At 38.4% G+C, this 18,997-nt stretch overlaps 1 protein-coding gene across 3 annotated transcripts; it reads right to left on the reverse strand.

Moving 5' to 3' along the window:
• Positions 1 to 138: 138 nt before the first annotated feature.
• On the reverse strand, positions 139 to 14,611 carry LACTB (lactamase beta). Of its 3 annotated transcripts, none has more exons than XM_043471738.1 (6): positions 14,161 to 14,606; positions 13,683 to 13,749; positions 11,968 to 12,158; positions 11,338 to 11,689; positions 10,296 to 10,461; positions 139 to 940 (listed from the first exon to the last, which is right to left on the reverse strand). In XM_043471738.1, the coding sequence occupies exons 1-6, from the start codon at positions 14,521 to 14,523 to the stop codon at positions 409 to 411; spliced, it is 1,671 nt and encodes a 556-aa protein (XP_043327673.1). In that variant the 5' UTR covers positions 14,524 to 14,606; the 3' UTR covers positions 139 to 408. The 3 variants fall into 3 exon arrangements, 2 of the variants coding, with proteins under 2 accessions (XP_043327673.1, XP_043327674.1); XR_006270029.1 differs by having other exon boundaries at positions 755 to 940; positions 10,296 to 10,457; positions 14,161 to 14,610; XM_043471739.1 differs by lacking the exon at positions 139 to 940 and having other exon boundaries at positions 10,127 to 10,457; positions 14,161 to 14,611.
• Between the last annotated feature and the right edge of the window lie 4,386 nt (positions 14,612 to 18,997).

Raw genomic sequence — 18,997 nt, forward strand, 5'->3', positions numbered from 1 at the left:
TCTCCCCTGCATTGGGTGCATGTAATCTTAGCCACTGGACCACAAGGGAAGGACCATCTGCTGTCATATTAAAAGAACAATATTTTGAGTCTGCTGTTGAATGAGATTTCCTCTATATTACACATTCAGAAAGTACATTTTTATCAGAATATTTTATTTCAAGAGTTAACACTTTTTTCAAAAAGTAAAAATATAGTTACTTCCCTGAGTATAAAGAACTCATCCTCCAATAAAAGACAATTACAAAAGTAGGCAATTAGAGGTACATAATTCTCTGCATTCAGTTATACTCTATTACAAATTTATTCTTTAAAATTGCGTGTATTTGGGGACTTCAATGTTTCAAAACAAAACAAAAAACCAACAAACAAAAACAAAACCGTAACAGCTTGTTTTGCACCTGTGATGTTAAGGTACGTCTGATCTGTCTTTATCAAATTCCAGAGCAATCTTTAAAGCAGTGTTGTTGAGGCCAACAGACTGCATGTTACATATGATAGAAACAACTATTCCTCTTGGGGGGACCTTGTTATTTAGAGCGTCTGCATCCAGTTCTTCGGGAAGGACCAGCAGGACACTACTTGCACCCACTGCGCCCCCGGTGTGGGAGGCGTAGTGCCGCTGCTTCCTGCAAGAGCCATATGTCTGCTTCTTTTCCACCACGCCCCACGCCATCGCGTATTTACCCTCTTTATCCCAAGACATCTCTGTATTAGGGACTGGCGTCCAAATCATAAGCATTGTTTCTGGTTTAAGATATCCGGGTAAAAGATTTTCATTTGAGTTCTTAAACAGCCCGACTTGGTAACCATACAGCATCGCATTCCCAAATTTCAGAAGGTCACCCACTGTAGACAGAAATCCACCACCAGCCCATTTATAGGAGTTATCCACGTAAGGTGTGTTGACAAGGCGTTTCTTTTTATTGTAAACATAAAATCTAAAATGAAATAAGAATAGTCATTAAAAATGTGATAGCCTAGTATTGACTTCATACATGAAGATGAATAGAAAAATGTATACATGAGACAGATTGTATTTCATTGTAGTGAATATATTTTCTCAGAAAGTAACCACTAGTTTTCAGTATGATTCAAATAAAATGAAACACAAGTTACTGAGTATAGAAAGCAGATTGTTTTTTCTATTGGCAAGGCTTGCCCATGCTGAGTATATGAAACTTCTAATACTGTTAAAAGATGTACTGATTAGTACACGTGATATATATTTGCCCTGTGCATATGCAGAAACACCTAATGTTCGGTAGATATTTTTAGTTTCTGGGCTCAGGGAACCATGTGCTACACGTAAACTTTATAACTAAAAACATACTATTGGGATGTTCAGGAATAAGGTTAATATTTATAAGAAGACTGCATCTCCTGGTTAAAAATAACATAGAAATACTATGTATAATGATGGGATGTGGTACTTTCTTGGTGTAGTGGAAGCAGTAGGAGTTAGCAAATCTCAGCCTGAATCCCAACCCTCACCCTTAATAGTTATGTTTATTTTATTTGATTAAATAAACACATATAAACTTCTTACTATGTTCCAGGTATTGTTCTAAGAAATATAGACATATGAACTAATTTATTCCTGTAACAATGTTAGGAGATAGGTACTATTACAATTCCTAAGGCACAGAGAAATACATAACTTGTCCAAAGCCACACAGTTTATAAGTGGCAGAATTGGATTAAAATCTAGGCAATCTGTTGCCTCTCTGCTTCCATCCTAACTTCTAAAATGGGGACAAAAACATCTACTTGGCAGAGTTAGAAAATAAATGTATAAAGCACTCTGCATATTTCTGCTGCTGCTGCTAAGTCGCTTCAGTGGTGTCCGACTCTGTGTGACCCCACAGACGGCAGCCACCAGGCTCCCCTGTCCCTGGGATTCTCCAGGCAAGAACACTGGAGTGGGTTGCCATTTCCTTCTCCATGCATATTTCTAATAGGTACTTAATAAACGTTTACTCACTTAAGTATTCAACGGTTATTGATGGAACACGTACTATGTGCCAGGCACTGTTTGGATGCTAGGATAAGGTGTAAAACAAAAGAGACTAACCTCATGAGGTTTCCATTCTAATATGAGGAGACTGTACCATAAACATTAGGTACATAAAATGAAATCACAAAATAAATAAAGGACACATCTCTTGAGGCTCCAGCCTTTCAAGATTCATAATAAAATGGTACTCTTGGGTTTTCAGTTTGCTGAGAGTCTCACCTGTAATGACTCTCATCTTCGTCCATCCTTGGCTATTCATAAGCACAGTTAGACCTGAATCTCACCATCACTTTAAACTGTTTTTATCACTAGGGTCTCAAACTCAGAAATTTCTTCCTATGACTGACTTCCAACCCTTCCAGCTCTCCAAATGAACCTGCTCTCTGCCCTCAATGGCACCTTCATCCATGCCCACTGAGTCTTCTCAATTTTCCCAGGTCTTTTAGTTTCTAGTGGTTTCCTCTGATTTTCTCTTCTAGGCTGAACTATATCATCAGTCATTTCAACTATTTCGGTTGTGGTCTTTAGTGAGGCCACATCTTGTGGTTTCTCACTGTTCTGATCTTACACTATACCAATCCATCAATCCTGAATAAACCTAGGTACCCCGGATCTACCAAGAAAGGTTGCAGGAATTCATACAACAAAGCTGACTGCTATAAATTCATGCTCGTGCTAAGGGTCTTTGCTGTTGCTCTCAAATCCTTTTGTTCTTTTCCTGGTATTGTTGTTGTTGTAGTTGCTAAGTTGTGTCCAACTGTTTGCAACCCCATGGGCGATAGCCTACCAGGCTCCTCTGTCCATGAAATTTCCCAGGCAAGAATATTGGACTGGGTTGCCATTCCCTTCTCCAGGGGATCTTCCCAACCCAGGGATCGAACCCGTGTCTCCTGCATTGCAGGCAGATTCTTTACCGCTAAGCCAGCAGGGAAGCCCCACTCCCTGGTGCACTCTTCATAGTTGGGACCCCCAATCCCACCCTCAGTCCCCTATCCTACTTCAGGCTTAGTCAGCAGATAACTATATTCCTTGTTTTACTGAGAAGATTGAGACCATCCAAAGTGAGCTAGAAACTCCCATCTTCATCTTAAAATGCATTTACATCATGATGCAATCTATAAAAAAAAATTTCCTATTGTTTTCAAGAGTAATTCTACTACCTGCATCTTTGACCACCTCCTATCACCTTTACAACCTTGTTTCACCAGTTATACTTCCTAGATTGTAGTATCTCCTTGCAGTTTGCCTTCCAGGCAGAAGCCACAGATTGTGCCTCCTCTTCCCAGCCATTAAAAAACCCTCCAATGGTTATGAATGTAATGAGAATAAAACCCAAATTTCTCACAACAGTCTATGACATAGTCAATGACCTTCAGTAGAGGCAGGACTAGCTCCCCAAGGGAAATTGTGAGAGGCATGTTTTTTAGCTGTCACAATTATTGGATGGCTATTACTGAGACTTACGGGGTAGGGGCCTAAGGGTCCTAAATGCCCTGTGGTGTATGGGAAAGTCCCATACCATGGTGCATTCTCCTGTATCTATATCCTGTGAGATCAACCATCCTACCAGATGTTCATGTAAGCAAAATAAAATCTGTTTATAACTAGTTGAGCCTAGAACCTCCTCCATTTTATATGTAAATACAAACTACTTTTGGCACATTTTTACTCTGAGACGAATTCTTGAGTGCAGCCTTTGTGAAAATTGAAGACCACACTGTATTTTGCTCAAAACTTTAGCCAGAGTTAGCTACTAAGGACATGAGTTGAAGCACCAAATGCAATAAACCTGTACTGGTCTGCATTTACTTGTGACATTTAAAATAATTTTACATATTAAGTTGCAGTTGACTTTGTTACGTCTTTGCATGTTGTGGTAAGTAAACATTATCATATTGATACATCTATTATACCCCATATTCATCTGTTATATAATATTCCTTTTATTTCTTTTTTTACATTTTAGTTAGAGTATTGAATATAGGTTATATGATTTCCTATTTTCATTTCAGATAATAAGGGAAGTGTTAAAACATGTTGTTAAAGTAACAGGCAGTGGGTCTAAAGGCACTGATACTCACTGTCCAATATAATTTAGCCCTTGCTTACCTCTCTGATCTCATCACTTGTAACATCTTGTCTTCCTTCATAGCTTTCCTTATTATTCATGTTTCAATTCAACTGACATGGCCTAAAACCAATATATTTTAAATAGACCTCCCCTTAACAGCCTCTTCCTGTATATCCCAGTGCTCTGTACTATTTTCTTCATGTCAATATAGGAGATTCTTAGTTTACATTTCCATAGAATGTAAGTTTCACAAGGGCAGGAATCTTATCTACCTGGTTCATTGATATTTCCCCCATCTAGAACAGTACTAGACATCCACTGAGTACTGTGAAATATGTTGAACACGTGAAAGCATCATTTGTTGGCCAAGTATTTAGTGGAGACTCCTTGCAAGGCATTGGAGAGAAAAGAAAAACCATACACTGTGGCTGCTCTCAAAGGCAAACAGTCTTGTTGGACAGTTCTAAAATTTTAGAGCACCATATGAATCGCCTGGAGATTTTGTTAAAACGCAGATTCCGCTTCAGTAGGTCTGGGGAGGGCCCCAAATACTGCAGTTCTAGCAAGCTCCCAAGTGATGCCAATCTTGCTTTGAGTAACAGGTTGTGGGATGACTAGCAAGATGGATGTGAGGAATCCTGAGCACTAGTGACAGCAAGACTTGTTGAAATGGTTCCTCACTCTGCTGGGGAGCAAGAGTTCAGTTTGACTGAAGCAGAGAGCGCTTCAAAAGGTGATGCCAGAGGATTAGACATGGGACAGGGCACACGTCACAAAGGCTTTCCTTGCCATGATAGGAATTTTGACACCTTCACCTTAGTTCACAAAATGCTCTAGTTTTCTATATGCTAAGGGGGAAAAAAACAAAACACTTTTTTTCCTTATCCTCGTTACAGCTTCCAGTTTCCAGTCTTTTCACTCTCATATATCGTCAAACTACATGAAACAGTCCACACCTGCTGTTTTCATGCACTCACCTCTCCATTCATTCAGTTCCTTAGAATATGGCTTTCGTTCCCTCATCTCTACTAAACAGCTCTCTTGCGTGTTATCAAGGATCTTCTAATTCCCCTCATTCTAGCTTCCCTTGTAGCACTGTGACCCACCACATCACTGCCACTCCCCACAGGCCACTTTGCTCTGCGCTCTCTCTTCTAGCTCTCAGTCCCATGATTCTCCAGATCCCTCCCATCACCAGGGGTTCCAGGGTCCCAGGTCTTCTTTTCTATAGGAATTAACTACAAAACTGCAGCTGTACCACAATCCCTGTTCCAAATTTACCACTGGATTTTCTACTAGCATTAATGATTCTCAAATTTGTTTCTCAATGTTGTTTACCAGAATGAGCAGTGGGGCCTCATCCCTCCCTTCAAAATTCATAACTCTGAAGGATAGTGGGCACGTAATTTGAAAAATGACTCCTCTTTCTTCTGTCATGATTCCTATATGTCTCCCAAAAGTCCAAGTCATAATATTGGGTGAAGCAGGAGTGACCACAGGTATATGCTCTGAAGATTAAAAAAGTCTACAGAGGATCTAAGTATACTCCCCGGAGAGCCAATGGTTTGATATATTGTCTTCTCATTTTGCAAAATGAACGTGTCCAGAAGTGATCTCCTCTGAACCTTCTCATATTTCTCCTCTCCATTAAGATCTTTCTTGCCTCTCTTGCCCTCAACTCTCACATTCAGTAATGACAAATCCCATCATTCAACCTTAGCTCTCTGTCTAATCTTTCTCCCTTCCTTTCATTCCTATAGCCACTCTTGTATTTTAGGTCCTCGTTACTTTTTGCCTGAACTCTGATTACACTTGTATTTCCAGTCAATCAAATTTCAAAAAAATCACACGATAGAATAATAAAAATAGGTTTCTCAATGAAAAATATATTCGTTAGAGTGATCTCCAAGTTTGTAAACTAGGAGAGACCTACAAATCTATTTTGGTTAATAATCAGCCTTGCATTATACAACTTAATGCAGCATTTCAAAGCACTTACATCAAGGCTGGAAATTAGGATGACTCCTCTTTTAAAATAAATTCTAAGCTTTAATCTTTTGATTCATTTTTATAGAGGACAAATTAATGACTTCTCATGAAAATAATCTTGATTAGCTGAATGATAACTTCACTATTTCAAATTCTTAAGGAATTTCTGCACTAAACGAATGGAATTATGGACACAAGTTCTTAAATTACTGGAGTATCTTTGTAACTGAATAATTGATGGAATGATGCCAGATGACAAACAGTCATCCTAAAGAATCTCTATAGTTTCTGCACAACAACATTATAGTACTATAGAAATCTACATCTAGAAGCTTATAAATGCAAAATAATTTTAAATCCTTTTAAAATGCCTTTACAAATAATTATGCATCACTTTGTATTTTATTGCTTTAAGAAGTTAAAAAACCCATAGAATTTAACATGCATATTATACAAACCAATCCCACTCTAACATTTAGCATTAACATGGGCTGAACCTACTACCAGAGAGTCCATAGGCTAAAGGCATAAAACAAAGCTTCACAAGGATCAATGCTTAATATTAGAAGATAATTGAGAAAATAAAAATAATTAACAATAAAGACAATAAGAGAAGGTAAAGACCATACTTATACTGTCAAAATACAGCAAACACTTCAGAAAACATTTTATTTGATTTTGGTCCTATCCAATTATGAAAGAGATCTTTGTTGCAAGTATTATGCCAAACACAGAGAAAATATGAATAGTGTCTAATAATAAGCTAATGCATTGACTAAGGATTCCCCCATCAACAGTGTCCTTGAGTGGCAAGAACATTCATTCCATTCCCCTATGGGTTTTTGCTTAAAGGGTTATTTAGTTTACCTGCTTATACAGAGTATACTTGAAATACAGAATAAATGTATCTATTTGCATATACAGAATCAATGTTCCTATCCTTCAAGAAACCCCAGTTTCACTCAGGACAACAATGCACCCAGCTAAAAGCGGATTTCTCTGCATTCCTTACAGCTGAATGTTGCCTGACACTAAAATTCTGGCCAAAGAAATGTAGGTAGTATTTTGGGGTGGGATTCTGGGAAAATACCTCAAACACGTGACAGATACTGTGAGGCACTATTTTAAAGACACACACACATTCACGCAGAGAAGTGATAAAGATGATAAAAAATATTTACTTCTGGGACACAGTAACTCTAAAAAGCCTAGATCAAGATAATACAAACATATTTATGATTATACCAAGGGGTCAGTAGACTAGATAACAAAGCTGCAAACTTTTGCTCGAAATTTTATTTCTTGTAAAATTGTACCATAAAACAAATAGAAACATAAGCAATTACTAAGTTTTACTTTAAGGTTTTTTATTATTTTTTTTTAAACATACATCTTTGAGAAGATTTCTTTTCCTCCCTGCACTTCCACTCGAAGCTGGTGCCTCTAAGCCCTTTTGAAATAATTATTACAAAAATAAAAAAGAATCAGAGTTGAGCTTCTAGAGGCCCAAATATAAATTCTATCAAGTGAAATAAAAACAAAATGGACAGAACATTTTGCTTTGTAATAACATTTCCTCCTTCTTTTAGTGTCCTACTTTATTTCCGTAGCCCATTTAATCTACCTAAAATCAATCACTTACTCCTTTAGCACCACTGGGCACAAGCAAAAATAAAGAAAATCCCAGAGCTGATGGAAACCTTTAACGGTAGAAACAGAAACCCACTGCCTTTTCTCAAAGAATGGGCGATAAGATGAAATTAACTCACTGTCACATGCCACGTTTTGGTATTTGTACATTACTTACTAAGAAAACAACAAACGACAGCTGACTTGCAGTCTGCACATTCATGGAGGCTTAATTTTCAGTTGAGAAAAGAGGCTCAGTGATTCTCCTTATATAGAAGAGTAGGTATTTGTTATCAAATGCCTAGATTTAACTCAAAATAAGGTTATGCATCTATGCCAACATTACAAGAATCTTTTCTAGATTCAACTGATAACTTCAGGTGTTATTTTTTTCTTATGTTTCCAGGAGAATATAATGTGGACCTAGATATAATAAGTATTGTCTGAAAACTACAGGTCATTTCCATCGTTAAAGTGTTTACAAATAACAAATGCTGGAGAGGGTATGGAGAAAAGGGAACACTCCTACACTGTTGGTGGGAATATAAGTTAGTGTGGCCACTATGGAGAAGAGTAAGGAGGTTCCTCAAAAAATTAAAAATAGAATTGCCACATGATCCAGTAATCCCACTCTTCTGCATATACTCAGACAAAACCATAATTCAAAAAGATACATGCACCCCTATGTTCATAGAAGCACTGTTGCAATAGCCAAGACATGGAAATAATCTAAATGTCCATCGACGAATAAAGAAAGATGTGGTGTGTATACACACACACACACACACACACGATGTATACTCAGCCATAAAAAAAGAAATAACGTCATTTGTAGCAACATGGATATAACCAGAGATTATCATACTAAGTAAAGTAAGCCAGGAAGAGAAAGACAAATACCATACGATATCACTTATATATGGACTCTAAAATACTGCACGCATGAACCTCTCTACAAATCAGAAACAGACTCGCAGACATAGAGAATAGTCTTGTGGTTGCCAAAGGGGAGGTGAGGAGGCAGAGGAATGAACTGGGAGCTTGGGGTTAGTTGAGGCAAACTGTTACATTTAGAACGGATAAACAACAAGGTCCTAATACAGCACAGAGAAATATGTCCAATCTCCTGGGATACACCATAATAGAAAAGAAGATTAAATAAAGAATGTGTGTATGTGTATAACTGAGCCTCTTTGCTATACAGCAGAAATTAGCACAACATTGTAAATCAACTACACTTCAATTAAAAAAAAAAGAACAAAACAACAACAAAAACCTACAGGTCACTTAAAAATTAAAATTCATTGCTTGCTGCTAACCTAATTTCTTTTAGGTTCAAAAAAATCTCTTTCAGGCTGACTTGCAATGCATATTTGATCCTTTTAAATAAGCTGATAATTTAAAAATGGTAATTTAACCAAATATAACAGAAAACTGAACAAAGCTAGTATGGGGAGATAAAGCTAAAAAAACATCTACCATTTCATCTAGTCAAGGATCATTAAGTCATTTGTAAAGTGTGTTCTCTAATGAAAACTTAAAAAGTAACAGTTGATTTGTTAAATGTGTTGTTACCTTTCTAACCAACCAAATAGTAAGAGTAAAATGGAAAACACCATAACTGTAAAACTCATATTAGTCTTTAGTCACAAGATTTTCTTTCACTCCCTTTTTTATACATTACTAGTAAAAATTATGACAACATTTTAGCTTGATTACTTAAAAAAAATGATTTTCAAAGTTTTACAGGGGAGAAAACTGGTATATACCACTTCAAATTACCATCACCAGTAAAGGAATACAATGAATTCATGTGACTTCTGAGAGACCTGATGACTAACTGTAACCTGCGATCCTAGATTAGATCCTGCACCAGAAAGAAAAATGTTTTTCCTTGTGTTATAAAGGAAATTATTGGGGCAACTGATAAAACCTGAATAATGTCTGTAGATTTGATATAAGCATTATGTTGATGTTAATTTCCTGAATGCCCTGTTTTAGAAAATACATGTTTAAGTATTTATGGGTACCACTTAAGTATAAGGGGTACCATATTGCCAACTGATTTCCAAATGGCTGAGAAAAAAATAACAGAGACAGACAGATAAAGCAAATGTGGTAAAATAACTAAAATGTGGGGAATCTGGTTGAAGAGTATATGAAAATTCTTTGTACCAGTTTGTGTAACTTTTCTATAAGTGTAAGATAACTTCAAAATTAAAAAAATAATTAAAAATAATAAAAGGTAAATAAAACATTAACTAAAACATAAGAGATGATGGAAAATCAAATTATAGATACCCATGATGGGTACAATTTTAGTTTAATTATTCATGTGCTTAAATTATTATTGTTAACTTTTATCTAAGGACCTTGGATTACTTCATATATATATATATATGGATATGTATATGAAAAATAAAATATATTTTATTTTACTTACATTATAGGTGGAAAGAGAGACATGAAGAAAAGCTCCCAAAATGTGGGAAGTTGATTATGGCATGGAGACAAGCAAAGTGTGACTTTAAATTGATAACATAGTGTGAAGACACAATATAGCCAGACATACCAGAAGGTAATCATTTACCTTGCTCTATTGTAAATCACTGGCTCATTTTCCTCCTGCACAGTTGTCAGCATATCCAAGTCATGGAATATTTTCTGCATATAGTCCAAATATTTATATCCTGAAGCTCTTTCTACTATGGCTGCCAGTAGGGTATAGCCAAAAGTTGAATACAAAAACTGACTACCTTGAGACATCATTGCAAAGGGGAAAAAAAAAAAGAAAATGCTTCATTATTATTCAAAAACACACAAAATATTTTCCTACTGAAAACTGGCACTTTTTAAAAACTAGAATATTTTACTTAAGCATTTAGATGAAGATCATGGATGATATATTAACAAATTTAGTCAACTTTGCAATGACCCTGCTTATTCCATGTCTCAAACACAAGAATGTTAATAAAATGATCGATATATTTATTAGTCTTTTTGTTTTCTTTGCCATGCCCCGACCAGGGATTGAACTCCTTGCCCTTTGCTATGGAAGAGTGGAGTCCTAACCACTGGACCTCTAGGAAATTTCCACAAACCACTTTTAAAATGAAAATGGAATACAAGGACATAAACCTGCAATAAATTTAAAAATAAAGTGGTTTTGGCAGGCATCACACCAAAAAACACACAAAAAAATTATTTTTATAGAGCAGATTTTTGGGAAATAAAATTAAGCTGGGGTATGCTAATTTCTTTAAGAAATGAATGCACAAAACAAATTGAATAATTTAAATATTAAATACTAACAACATACAAAAAGTCAGCAGTGCTTCATCATGCAAACTTTGGTCCAAATTTTATTTGGAGGGCTATTCCAACACCTTATTTTTTTCATGAATATCCTGATACTGAGAACCCATTAAATGTCTAGGTAGCCTCCAGTGAAGTTAACTAACTGCCTGAATGCTAGGCTTTGTTAAGAACTATAGACAACAAAGGCAAGCATCTAACAAAACCATGCCATCATCAACCACATTGAATGCACTCAGGATGGTATCATTTTGGAGTTTCTGAAAATTAATCATTCAATAATGATGATTTTGTAAAAAGAAGAAATTAACACTCACCAGGTTTGAAGAACAAAGGGTCATTTTTAAATAATCTTAGAGATTCAATTGAATTTTCAAATTTTTCTTTCAAATATAATTCACCTTGTTCAAAATCATTCTTTTTCTTGCAAGGTTTTGAATTTCGGCCTTTGGTTTCACTATCTTGCTCTACCTTAGCTTTAGCAAAGTCATTCTTTTCATTGCTTTTGCCTCCTTTTTCTTTTAACTCTTTTTCTTGGTCAGATTCCATCAACCCTTTCATCATCTTTAAGGCTTTATAAGCTTTCTCTTCTTTCACCTTTTTCATGTCCTTTTCATAATGACGAATTCCACTTAAGTGGGAAATCAATAATCTTGTTGTAACAGACACCTAACAGTAAAAACATGAAAATTCAACTACGATATTAAACTGCATAATAAAAAGTCAGTAGCCTTGGAATAATGTTTCAGCAAAATTTTACATTTTAAGCTGCTGCTATCATGTACACATCTTTAGCCTCAAATTTCAGAAAAATATCCACTCAGTTATCATCAGGATAAAATAAAACTTTAATCCATTAACAAAATTTAAAAATAAATCAAAGAATCTTATGAAACCTTTTAAACCACTTAGATGTCATTAGAAAAATGAACTATGAGCTTCATTACCTTTTCACCTTCATATTCTTTTTCTGGGAATTCAGGAACATAATGTTGAACTGGAATATCAAGATCCAGTTTCCCTGCTTCCCACAGTTTGGCAATAGCAACCATGGTGAGGCTTTTGCTGATACTGGCAATTCTCATAACTGTCTCTGGCTTGCATGGTACACGGTTCTCAACGTCAGCATAACCTAAACCTTTGGGAGAAAAAAGCAAAAAGTCATAATAGGTCTCATGGTCAAAGGAGTCTTCAAAAACTGAAATAATACTATCTTAAAATATTCTATGTGCTTATTAAAAGAAAAAGCTATTCCACTTGCATAATTAATCAAAACTGAATATATAAGGATGAGTCTTAGCAATACTGACAACAGTAGGCCTAACAATTTAACCTTATAACAAGACTGAAATTGTACCCTGTGCAAAACAGTAATGTTATGACTCAGTCACTAATGCTTAACTTATCTAAACAATTTGGTTATTCCATATTTTAAATAAATTACATTCTTTAAGGAAAACATCATTGTTCTTCAGATTATATTTATTCTTGATTTTTTAGTGAGTTTATACAAAACCCCTTAAAAAGACTAATAAAACAAATGTGAAAAGATGCCCCAGAAAACCAATCAAGCTGATCATCAATTAAATTCAGCTGTAGGTCAGAAGAAAACTAAGAACTCATGGTTCACAGAGTCAGACACGACTGACTGAACAACAACTAATTTAAATAAAGCTCCTTCTAGAAAATATTTTAAGTTTGGTTTCATCTTCAGTAGGATAAAAGTGTTGCAGTCTAAGATATATAAAGAACTTAGACCTGAAAAGAATGAAAAGGTATAATTATTTTCACCTGTAAATGTAATGTAGATTATGCAGAAAAATACTTGCATAAAAACAAAGCCCTCACCTACAGGGCTGACATTTATATAATTTTTATTATAATACCTTTCATAAATGTTGATTGGGCTATGCTTAAACTTGGACAAAGAATCATTTTTCTTTAAATTCAAAACCTTACTGCTCCTATCAACTTCTAAAAGTACTCCTTCCTTTAAATGATGTTTGAAACATTTCCTAAAAGCTGGGTTTCTAAAAACCTGCTGTGATGAGTTAGACCAATTTGTGCACAATGGAAAAGTAAATCAAATTACAAAATTCTTTGATACAAATATCATAAAAATTAGAAATCTATCTTCCCAAGTTGCTAGCTTTTTGTCTGAAAATATAGCTGACACCCCTGTATAGTCAAAAACAAAAACAAATAAAGTAGACTGTAAACTCATTGACGAAAAGGAATCATGTATATCCCCAGTTCTTAGTACTGTGCATTTTACACAACGGAGGATTCAATAAATTGTTGACTGAATTAAAAAAGAAAAACACTACATCCTGATGTTTTATTTAATCATAAGGGTTATCTACAAACGTGCAGTTAACAGACTGTTTTATACACAAGTTTGAAAGCAATAAATTCAGTATTTTAAGAAAGTGGGGGTAAAAACAAAGCATCTTTAAGACTCCAATTTATTCATCAGAGTCACATTTTAAATCTTGCTATTCTATTCCAACACAGAATAAAGTCCAATTCTTTATTCTGTCAGGCACTTTTCTCTAAAGTATGTATCCCACTTCATGGGATTCATTCTGAACAGTAACACGTCAAGATTTCATTCACCGACTGGCAGAAAACAAGCCGATAAATAAAGCTATTCTGAGCCTACCTTCTGACCAGACTTCTTTTCCATCTACAGAGACTCCAACTACGATGCCCGGTGCGCCCACCTCATCCTAAGAGCCAAGGGGAAAGCACAGTTCAAGAACACAGTTAAAGACAGGCCGAAATTCGCCGCAGGTCCGCCTGCGCCTTCCTCGAGGGCTTCCCTCGGCCCCGCCCCACCACGCCCCCTCGGTCCGGGCCCCGCCCACCTCGGCGCCAGCTGGCCAGGCGCTAACGGCGAGGGGTGTGCCTGCCAGGCACCCTGAGGGGGAAGGGGCGGACCTTGACCTCCGCCCCGACTGGGGCAACCTCCCAACAGCTTCTGACCAAGGCCAGGAGAACGGGAAACGGGAAGTCTTTCTCGCCACCGGGCTGGGGTCCGCTCGCCCCGAAGGATAACCACCAAGGGGTCTCATTATTCCGGGGTGACGCCGGGGGTGGGGCGCCGGGTTCCCGGCTGCCTACGCCCCCGGTCGCTCCACCTTGATCCTGTGCAGGAGGTCGCGGCTGCTGTCGATGGCTCTGGCGAAGTGCCTGGCGTGCGGCGGCGCCGGGGTCTGCGGAGACCACGGGGCGAGTGGCTGTTCCAGCGGCTGCAGCGGCTCGGCCTGAGGCGGCGCCTCGGGGTCGGGGGCCGCGGCAGGTGGCGCGGGGGATGCGCCCCTCAGCCCGCCAGCCAGCTTCACCCCAAGTGCCAGCCCCAGCCCCAGCCCGAGGCCCCCGACCCACCCGGGGCCGAGTGGCGGCAGCCCGGCGCGCTGATGAACCGCACGCCGCCCACAGCCCCAGGCGCAGCCCCCGGTGGTCGCGGCCCTGGCCGTCACGGCAGACAGAAGCCGGTACATGGTGTCTCTGGCGAGCCGGCAGCTTCAGAGCTCCCGCAGGCCGGGCAGGCGGCTGAGGCTCTAGAAGGGATGGGAGGGGAGGGGAAGGGAGCGGGGCGGTGACTGCGCTCAGGCCCTAGCAGTCAAGGCCCGATGGGCGGAGCGCCGATAGCATCGAGTCCTTCCTCTTTTCCTTTTTTAACTTTGTCTTGTCTCTTTCTCGATATTTCTTCATCTTTCTCCCTGCCCTCCAGTTTCCCCTCCTCTGCCTCCTCTTAGATCCGGTGTCGCCTCCTCAGAGAAGCGTTCGTAGGCCCGGTCCCTAGGAGTTCTTTCCACACCTGGAGCCCCAGTGTGCACAACACTTTGTTTCACTCAACTAATCTGATTTCTTACCAGGCCGAAAGTATCATGTAATTTGTAGTTAGCTATGATCTCTGACAGCTGTAGATGATCAGAGGCTCTTGTGAAATAAGAAACCTAACCTCAAGTTACCATAAAATGTAAAAGGTGTATAATCCTAACAACATTTAATGAGATGTTAATTTTGAAGATAATTAAACATTCATTACTTCGGGATATATAATTATCTTTTATATATTACATATTACCTATAGTATATTTTAAATATTGTAGTATTTTTTAAATAAAAATATTTAATATTATGTATTAAATCTATTTAATATTATTTTATGTATTAAATTATTTAACTAAATAATAAATATATTTATATATTTCCCAAAGATTTCTGAAAGCTCGTAAGCCTTAGCACTGGGGCAGCATACACAATGTATAAAATGAACCTGTCTTTCCTTACACGTGGAATTTGTAGAGAGAATTCACAGACTTGACAAGCTATTGTGAAGAGAAAAAGTTGTGAACATCTTGAAAAAATGAAAGTGTTAGTCGCTCAGTCATGTCCGACTCAGCTACTCGATGGACTGCAGCCCGCTAGGCTCCTCTGTCCATGGAATTCTCCAGGTAAGAATACTGGAGTGGGTTGCCATTTCCTTCTCCAAGGAGCTTCCTGACCCAGGAATCAAACCTGGGTCTCCCGCATTGCAGGCAGATTCTTCATCATCTGAGCCACCAGGGAAGCCCAAACATCTTGAGCTATTATTTAATTTTAAGGAAAAGGCAATAATAGTAAGCACATCTAGTCAGAAGATACTGGAGCTAAATAATTATATAGTGACGGGCTGTTTACAAAGCCTACAACCCTGAAGAGACCAGGGTATCCTAGGACCCAAAGGTTTTTGCAGTGAAACTCACTGAGGACCCTGGAGCACCACCTGCTGTTAGAGTGGACTGGGTGTACTCTGGCAGGATGGTATTGGAGGTTCCTGTTATAGGGGACCCCGCTACTCCAAGCACATCTCAGTGAGAGAGAAAAGTACAGAGAATGTAAAAGACATAGCCAATAGTGGTTACAATAAATTCTCATTTTATCATTCTTTTAAAAATTATACTATATATGTTATGCACTCTTCACCTCTCCTTGAATCAGAAGCACAGAGCCATATAGAAAGCAAAAGCCAAGATCCTGATGGACTTCTACAGTTTTAGAAGTAGGAAGAGGCCACTCAAAGTATGGCTTCTGTGAAGGTAATGAAGAATAGATGTTCTCTGTGAAAATCAAGGGCCTAGGAGGCAACTTAATCAAGCAACTGGCAGACATGGTGGCAGGGTTTTTACTATCACTGTGAGGCAGGAGCCTAGAGCTCCAATATTTCAGCTGTCTCTGGATTGGGAGCCACAGAAACCAAATAGAAGAATAAACCACGAGATGAGAGAGGAGTGGGATGACAGGAAAAGCAGAGGACGGCAAAAGAAGAAGGGAATTTTTCCACTAAAAGTAAACCTGCAAACCAAATTTCTGAAACACATAAGGAAAATATTTTTAAGAAAGACTGGCACCAAAATCAGTAATCAAGAAGTGAAATCAGCTCAGGCAAACGAAAGCATTAAAATCATCTACAGGAAAAGATAAAAAAGGGGAGACCTCTCTGGGGGTCCAGTGGATAAGAATCTGCCTTCCAATGCAGGACACACAGGTTTGATCCCTAGTCAGGGAACTAAGGAGAAGGCAATGGCAACCCACTCCAGTGTTCTTGCCTGGAGAATCCCAGGGACGGGAGCCTGGTGGGCTGCCGTCTGTGGGGTCGCACAGAGTCAGACACGACTGATGGGACTTAGCAGCAGCAGCAGGGAACTAAGATCCCACATGCTGTGGGGCAACTAAGCCCGCTGACTTCAACTACTGAGCCCATGGGCCACAACTAGAGAGAAGCCTGCGTGCTGCAAGGAAGATCCTGCATGCTGCAACTAAGACCTGACACAGCCAGGCAAAAATATTTAAATTAAAAGAATAGAAGCCATTCACTGGTTAGACATGGATTAATAGAAAACAAAGCTTTTTTCAAATTCAGAGAAATGAATTATAATATTCACAAACAAGGAATTATGAAATAAGATGTGAAATAACATAAGATGAAAAAGAACTTATCAGAAATCATAAAAATAAAAAATCATGAGAGCTTTAGAAAGAGTATCTCTTCCTGAGCTGGAGGTACACATTTGCTGAGCTGTCTCTATCCAAGGTCAGTTTGTGTTTTTCCTCTAGTGTTTATTTTTGCAGGCTAATTGTCTCCAGATGCTATTCTTCCTATCTCAAGGTTTCCAGGCCTCAAACTAGCTCTAAGAACTGGATAGAGTACTCAAAAATCTACCAGTAAAGTGAGACCATCAGTTCCCATTCTCTGGACAGTTACCATTCTTACCAATTGTCTCACAGCATTTCCTCATTATGAATTTGTTGTCAGCAATCAAATCTTTATATAAACCAGGTAGTCAAACCCAGCTTCTCTTCCATAATCAGGTACTTGCAAGATTGATTTAATATGTATCTTTATTCACCTTTATTTTATTGGTTTTGACTTTGTAGTTCTGGGTATTATTTTTCATCTGAATTATGGCAAAATAAACCTTTTGACTCTCATGTTATCTGCAAACACGGTACAGGCAAACTTTCTAATTCAAAAATACTGAAAAAGGCTCGCCCTTAGATAGGATCCACTAGTACACCAATGGAAACTTCTCTCCAGGGGATCAGAGGTCCACTCGCCAGTACTCTTTTGATATGGTTGTTCAAACAAATGGGAGCTCATCATTGCTCTTCTGTGACCCACTACTGTGTGGTATCCTGAAGATAATACTTCTGTTTCCTCCTCTTTTTTCCCCTCTTCTGAATGTTTCTCATTGACCTCAGGTTCTTGACCTCAGGTTCACTAAAAGCTTTTTGTAAGCCCTATTTTACTCATGCAACACATATTTATGGATATCTGCTCTTTGCCAAAGTTGATATTGAGATTACAATGGTGATGAGAAGAGACACAGTTTCAGCCCTCCTGAAACTCGCAGGCTGGAGGGTAAGGCAGTCATCAGTCACATAAACACAAAAATAAAGGCAAAATCCCAACTATATTAAATGCCATGTAGGAGAAATGCAGTGTGTTGAGAGTTTATAATGGTGAAATTTCATCTAGTCTGGGAGATTAGGCTTTCCCGATTAAGTGAAATTAGATCTAAAACATTAAATAGAAATTAACTTGGTTAAATAAGGGCAGAAAGAAAGAGGAAGTGTTCCAGGCACAAGCGCAAAGGCCCTGTGGTGGAAGAGAGGAGGTTTCAAGAAAGGAAGTAAAAGATAACCATGGAAACTGGCATGGAGAACTGAGGAAAGTGAGGTGAGGCATGAGGCTGCAGAATGACCACTCGGGATCTTATCTCTCTCCCCCCGTCACTTCCTTCGAAAAAGGAATTCTCTTCTAGAGCAGCTTCTCATCCTGCTCTAGCATATACTCTAATATGTAGTATTATGAAATACTATTTATTTTCTTGGCTTAACATTTCAGGTTTACTTCATCATTCATATTCTGTGCTTTGGTCATAAGTATTACTGTTAATCAGCTTCCTGTTCCACCTTCCAACCCCAAGAATTACTGGGTTACTTCCTCCTTCACACTGATACTTTCTTTTTCACATTTGTTCCTCATACTATCTGGTTTAAAAATTTTGTTTCAGTGGCCTTTTCTTTTACCCCTTAAGTTTTCTATAAGGGTACACTTTGGTTTTTTTAAAGTGTTTTTAAAAAAATTTATTTATCTATGGCTGTGCTGGGTCTTCGTTGCTGTACGTGGGCCCTCTTCAGTTGTGGCGAGCGGGGGCTACTCTCCAGGTGCAGTGTGCAGGCTTCTCACTGCAGTGGTTTCTCTTGTTGCAGAGCTCTAAGTGCGTGGGCTTCAGTAGTTGTGGTGCACAGACTTAGTATGTAGGAATCTTCCCGGACCAGGGATCGAACCCGAGTCCCCTGAATTGGCAGGCAGATTCTTTACCACTGAGCCACCAGGGACGCCCTGAGCATATACCCACTTTGGATGGTAGCTTCGGAGTATCTATTAGCTATGAATCATGCTTATAGTTCATGACCCAGCAA

This window comes from Cervus canadensis, chromosome 6 (assembly GCF_019320065.1).
Source record: "Cervus canadensis isolate Bull #8, Minnesota chromosome 6, ASM1932006v1, whole genome shotgun sequence".
NCBI classification, from domain to species: domain Eukaryota; kingdom Metazoa; phylum Chordata; class Mammalia; order Artiodactyla; family Cervidae; genus Cervus; species Cervus canadensis.